Raw genomic sequence first — 7,092 nt, forward strand, 5'->3', positions numbered from 1 at the left:
GTAACCTAATACCAGAGTCGTTATGATAACTCCATATCACTTAGCCCAGGTGTTAATGAAATAACAATATCCTGGTAATAGGTTATCACCACTGATTAACCTGTTACAGACACTAATACTGCCCATCTGTAATGGCCACAAGTACAATGGCGATGTACATGTTTAATTTGTGTCGCAAGGTGTCAGACACATTTATGCTTCAAAATAGGGGTAGGCCTAGGGTACGATAAGCAGGTAGACCCGGTTTTTTTATATCGAAGAATGTAATCATTGATATCTAATATTCGCATCTCAAATCCTAGACTATCAATCGATATAAAAGTATCTATAATCCTCAATAACAAACATGTTTTAAATTAAAATGTGAATTTAATATTAACAGTGATCAAACAAATTATTATAACCAAAATTAAGAAAACTGAAGATGACCATATTTGCTCCTCTCACAGTTACATTTGTTTCTTTCCCACAAGTTTCACATAATGGGTCTTTCAGTACGAGTCCTAAATGTTGAAACCACGGAAAACTTGTCTAATAATCTTTTAAAGCAATGTTGTGAAGTTTTCTAAAATTGACTGCAATTTTAATAATCAACATGTTACTTATGTAAAATTGAAATATTACCTTACGTGTATTATTTGAAAGTGTTTCCAGCTGTTGATACAGATTATATACGTTAATTGTTCAAAATAATTAATTAGTATCAATTGATTATATCGATGGTTATGATTAAGTAATATCGTTTGCCAGTTTCGATATAAAAAACCGGGTCCGCTTATCATACCCTACCCCAAAATAGTAAAAAGTAAGTAGCCTAAATGTAACTCAGTTTCATTAGTTAATTTTATAAATACACATAACCTAAGTTTTTATTAATAATTAAATTGTTACTGTAAAGATGTCATAACAGCTGAACTATACTCTAATTTAATTTCCACCTATTGAAACCTTACATTGTTTTGTTCAGGAGGGCGATAGAAATAGGTAACGTAAAACTTGTATTTTGTAGGGTCGGCGGTATTTATTTACAATAGCGTGACCATGGAAAATGGACTTATTTTTCATGGGTTAGGCATTTATAACCAAGTATTATTATCACAGGTGCATATAAACTGGGGGGAAAGTATATTATTGTATTATATTGATGCCTTTCGGGCATTATTGCGTTAAGGAGCAGGGGCATCACGTGATCTGGGATTCGACTTTTGCAAGCTCGAGTTAATTTTTTTTCTAAAAGAGCAAGCAGTGCACAGCACTGCGCAGCGGGCAGGCATCGTTGACAGGATTAACGTACTAGTCAGCATCATTTCAGTAACTTATCACTTACCTTAATGTTCAGGCCGTGGTTTACATAAAATTGTAAAACTCCATACTCGTCTTTACGAATTGCTTCCACGTAAGATAACGAACATCCAACACAAAGGTGTGCCATTACCACTACTGAACTAGGAGGTTAAGAATAGACACGGAGGAACAAAATAGTTCAAAATGGTGTCCCTTCTTTATTTGAGAGAGCCGCGGAGTAATACCAAACTGTCAAATATGGATAGTGTTGCCAGAGGTACTGTCAAAAACAGAGTTTTCAGAGGATTTCAAAAAATCGTAACTCCTTTGATTTTCGTTGCCGACGAATTTTTTCTTCACTACTGTTTTCAGGAAAAATTGTAGTTTTCAGGAAAAAAAATGAACATACCTTTCCATGGTCACGTTATTGTAAATTGATACCGGGTCGGCCCTTAGCTTCACAATTATTATTCGTTATATTAATATCAGTGATTCGTTAACCATGAATATCGACAATTCGAGTGTGGGACACGTATTATACTGCAGCCTTTAGAATAATATGTGCATGTCTTAAAATATAAATCGCAGCGTAGCTGTAAGATAAAAGGCCCCTAAGATATATATAGTACTAGGGGGTGCAAATGACAAATAACATGATTTTAGGGGTTATATTCATAAGTGGTTAAGTTTCTAATGTTTTAATGTTCAGTTTGTGTCCTGCGTCTGGATAATCTGTTTACTTGAATATTATCTGCAGCCGGGACTGATAGCAGCCTGATAACGTATCTGTTATCTGAGTTCTCCGGGGCAGAGTCAGTGCTTCACAAGATATCGTGTTCAGTAGGTAAATCAACCATCCACTAGTTCGACCAACCCTAGTGAATTGTGTGTGTCGGAGTGTTTAGTAAGGCATGTAAAGAGTTTACGTTTTAACCGAAACGAAATTATTTCCTTTTTAATTGAACATGGAATTTTTAATAATGAATGTATTTGTTCGTCGTGCAGTCGCGTGTTGTTTTTAAACCGGGAGACTTTGTTGTTTCGTTGCGATAGGAAAATTAGAAAAATTAGTAAGAAAAGAAGTTTTAAATGTTGCAATTTTTAAAAATCCACTTTTTTCTTGCTGCTGCTCAGCTATATCCGCCAACACACTAATGGTAAGTGTTCTCTGTTAATATCCATCTATATATTTATATTTGAGTTTTTCATGATTTATTAAGTTTTTTAACTTTACATAATTGCCTTTGCATTACATTTCAATTTATATTTCTGATCAGCCCTTCTAGAATTTTATATTTTACTGAGGTACTATCTCGAGGGATGTTTTTCTTTAATTGACATCAGGCATTCTGATGGCTTTGAGGCACTCGTCTCATTTCGATAACAAGTAATTAATTTGTTGCTCGAAATTAAGAAAAACATTGTTCATTTTGATCAAAATTCTGCTCATTTCAGTATTATTTTTCATTTACGTTTGCAAAGATGGCGGCGCAACCGATGACGTCATCACGAGGTTGAATCATGGTCATTGGTCACAAAAGGTCACGTGACGCTAGACGTGGATGTAGAACATGGAGATATTACTGAATAGTTATTTAATTTTTTATGTTCTAGAACTTCGTTATTTCTCATTTCCACCCCATCAAACCTTATACTTTTTTTGTTCTATAGGACGATTCCAATAAGTTAATAACGCAAAACTCGTATTTTTCCGCTCCGGCCGTTAATATGATAATTACCAATCGCAGCACCACCATAATAAACCTTTTGAATGTGACACTCTTACACTGTTTAGCCTCTTTAGGACTAAGCTCTATTGGTTTTGAGTTTCACTCAAAGAAAATAGTGTCCTTTTTTAAAAACTGAGTTCTCAAGTAAACTTAAAATACCATTAGGGCATATTTTTTCCTTGAAAACATGTAACTTACCATAACATTAGAGATTAAGAAAGGGTCTTCATATGAAAGGAATAATAGCTTAGGCTTATTACAAAACTAAATTTCAAAATATGGGATTATAGAAACCAGCATTAGGTATGCCGGTATCAATTTACAAAATCGTGACCATGGAAAGGTATGTTAATTTTTTTTTCCTGAAAACTACAATTTTTCCTGAAAACAATAGTGAAGAAAAAATTCGTCGGCAACGAAAATCAAAGGAGTTACGATTTTTTGAAATCCTCTGAAAACTCTGTTTTTGACAGTAACTCTGGCAATTTTACTGAAATGATGACGTTAATCCTGTCAACGATGCCTGCCCGCTGCGCAGTGCTGCGCACTGCTTGCTCTTTTAGAAAAAAAATTAACTCGAGCTTGCAAAAGTCGAATCCCAGATCACGTGATGCCCCTGATCCTTAACCCTCCAAGTGTTGTTCGACAAAATTTTGTCGGTTATTTTCCATCTTTAATGCAATAATGGCCGAAAGGCATCAATATAATACAATGATATACTTTCCCCCCAGTTTATATGCACCTGTGATAATAATACTTGGCTATAAATGCCCAACCCATGAAAAAAAGTCCATTTTTCATGGTCACGGTATTGTAAATAAATACCGGTATGCCTAACATACAACATATAACATACATGAGGATGTTATTGATTTTTAATTGTAACCTGTTAGCCTATAAAGTATTTCATTTGGTGTTTAGATTAGACTATGAATAATGAATATTTAAATTTGTATTTACTTACAGGATCAGCCATTATAACAGATTCAGTACTAACAACTTGATCTATTATTTCAATACAAAGAAAATACAATCTTTTATCCAACTATCACTGTAAAGGCTGTTTGACGATACGTACAACAAAACGGCATTAAATTTAAGCCTTGAGGACAAAATTTTATAATATTGAGTTTTGGCTTCCGTTTCTGTCTGAGCTTTTAATTCTCCAAAACCAACAAAACAAAGAGTATTTTTCCACTCAATAGGTGTTCCAAAACGGTGCAATCGGTCAACATAATTTCACAAAAATTATTAATTCGCTCGGTAATGTAGATCAATTTTTATACGGAAACATTCAAAATACTGAATAACAATTCTATAGAGTTCAAATATATACAAATAAACTGATATAATATTAACCCATAAACTACAAGAAGCACTTTAATATTCTCTGTTGATTGTATTACCCCAATCAGCTGCTCCTTGATTTGTTGTTTGTATTACTGCTCAATACTAGAGCAGAATTGTTGAAGATGGAGCTTATATTGGCTACAGTTAACTTATTAAATTTTAACACATAAAACCAATATTTAATACTTTTTTAACGGCCATAATTATAAACTTTTTGACATAATTTCTTGGTCGTGGCAATAAGGCAAACTCAACATTAGCGTCGGCAATATATTTCACTCGAACCAGCACTCAGCAGTGGTCATAAACGTACAACACCTACTATAAATTACAGAGGAACGAGTAACTGCTAGTAGAGCAGATATGAGATGCAATGTAGTCTGACTTTTACTATACATTTAAGGAATGTTATGAAACCTATCTAAGTTGCCTTTTGACAAAAGTAAGCTTCTCAGAGCTGTGAATGTATATATATTTTTTCTTGATCGGGAGAGACAAAATCAGCTTTGGAACAAAAATACGAAGACCGGAGTAAATTAAAATTAGCATAAATTTACACTTTTAACATACTTTCTTGATTGTGGAAAAAGGCAAACTCAATATTGGCGTTGGAGATATAGAAGCAGAAGTACTCATATGGGTTTAAACCCTACGAAATTGAGTGCGAAGCTGCGGGCAACTGCCAGCTTGGAAATAATTAAGAGAAGCATGAAATAGATGTCAGGTACTGCATGCCTACAATTTGGAACAACTGCAACTTAGTGTTTTAATATAAAACGGTGTGTATGACATTCATTTTCTGGTTTCTATAAAATTGTAGGACCAGCCTTAAGTTTTTAATAATATATATAACAAATTACTTTGTTAAGAGAGTAAAACGCTAAGCTACACGATGTTTTAAAATGCATTTGTTCAAGTACCCCAGCCACAAATTTATTAATATTACATTCCATAGTGAAACAATGTGTTATAGCTTAAATATTGAGGATGGTCTTAGACGGTTTAAAGTTTGATCCGGGACACTTAATTGTTAGAATGCATCACGTATTTCGGCGTGGAAAGTGTACTTCCACAAATATTATTCTACTACATAACTTCATCCAACATCATCAAGTGGACTGAATCCTGTTATACCTCTTTAAAGGTCGCAGAATAAACCATGAGATCTCATTATATGAACTTAATGGGTATGAAATTTCCGGCCCATTACGGCATTGGCTAAGAAGCTAGAGATGTAACCAATCGATTCCTGGTGGCCAGGTTTTCTAGAGCTCACTTTAAAGGTGGTATCAAATCTTATCGTGTATCCCCCAAGATCGGGCTCTATTCCTGTAAAATCTATTCCTGAATATCATCCACAGTAATATGTCTGCTATGTGCAGATAATATAACGGTTTACCTTCAAGTGGCCTACCTGGATGATTCTCGCCATCGGCAAACACCCCATGGAATTGATGATATTGTCTGAGCACTTTAGACATCACGCTTCTAGGCATGCTGTCATTACATATTCATTACATGTCATTACATATACTCATCCAGTTGCCTTCGACTAGAGCTCAACTGATACTGCACTGAAAATCATTACCAAATCCCGAACGAAGTGATAACGCCTTTGGATCTCAGCCCGATGTAGCCACATATGTAGCAATGCCAAATTACTTTTGGGTTACTAAATCACTCTCTTTAAAACTCTTATCATACCAGTCTTTGAGTATGCTTCTGTTCTCTGGTTTTCTTACCCATATCAATATTTTGAAACGGCTGCAGATGAGTTTAATAAGGATAGTGAGACTACCACTAGGCATTTATTTCATATTCATTATTTATAATCACCATTAAGCATGCCATCTTGTAATAAAACTGTTGAAAACTGATTGTCAAAAGGGGTAATAATTAAAAATAAAAATGAAGTAAAATACTTAGATACAGAATTGGCATGTTAATGCCCTTTGATTTTCTTTATGGAGAGATATATTTCGGGCTGATTACAGCCCATTATTATTTGTATGAAACCTAAAATTAATGGTTGTGGATGAAATTAAAACTTACTCAAGCATACATACGAGTATAATTAATTGTACAGTTAATTACAAATACAGTTCTTGATTGACTATTAATAAGGTTAATAAAGCAAGTAAATTCTTGCAATTATGCCCTATCCAAAGGAGCAGCAAATAAAGGATTTGTTATTAATATTATCATAAGTGCACAATCATATATTTCATATTTTTTTTAAAATATGTATTTTCTTTATAAGTACTTCAAAGTTAAAAAAAAGATAATTATAATGTAAGAATTGCGAACTCATTCTTAATGTCCGAACAGACCGAATACTTTGGTAGAACTAGTTAAAACTACTTACAACATCATTGTTATGATGGCAGCAAATGTTTTGTCCCTAAGTATCCAAGAAAATGAAATCCGTCCCTGAAATCTAGTTAACATTTCCAGAAAAACATACAAGTAGCATAATTAATTTTCTATAAATATTTACATATTTTTCTACAATATTTTCATAGTTTCTGTAATAAATGTTGAAAATAATCTATTAAGATTTCAACTATTAAACAGGAGTTATATGATCAATGTTGTAAAAATCAACCTTTAAAAAAATTAATGCATCTTAAATTTGATTTTGTAAGGTGGCTCTATGAGATGAACTCTACATTTCTTTCAACTGTGCCAAGAATTCAACACAATACCTTTGATTATGTATCAGTCTGGA

General features: G+C 33.5%; 1 protein-coding gene across 3 annotated transcripts in view; it reads right to left on the bottom strand.

The window, feature by feature from the left end:
- Positions 1-4,370, bottom strand: part of LOC124366069 (interferon-inducible double-stranded RNA-dependent protein kinase activator A homolog) — a 30,870-nt gene extending 26,500 nt beyond the window's left edge. For 2 of the 3 annotated variants that reach the window (XM_046822289.1, XM_046822290.1), the window contains exon 1: positions 3,979-4,365. In XM_046822289.1, coding sequence (XP_046678245.1) covers positions 3,979-3,990 — 12 coding nt within the window. In that variant the 5' untranslated portion in view covers positions 3,991-4,365. Of the gene's footprint in view, positions 1-3,978 lie in introns of all 3 variants that reach the window. The other variant, XM_046822291.1, reaches the window with a different exon arrangement.
- Between the last annotated feature and the right edge of the window lie 2,722 nt (positions 4,371-7,092).

Source organism: Homalodisca vitripennis, chromosome 7 (genome assembly GCF_021130785.1).
Source record: "Homalodisca vitripennis isolate AUS2020 chromosome 7, UT_GWSS_2.1, whole genome shotgun sequence".
In the NCBI taxonomy this organism is placed as follows: domain Eukaryota; kingdom Metazoa; phylum Arthropoda; class Insecta; order Hemiptera; family Cicadellidae; genus Homalodisca; species Homalodisca vitripennis.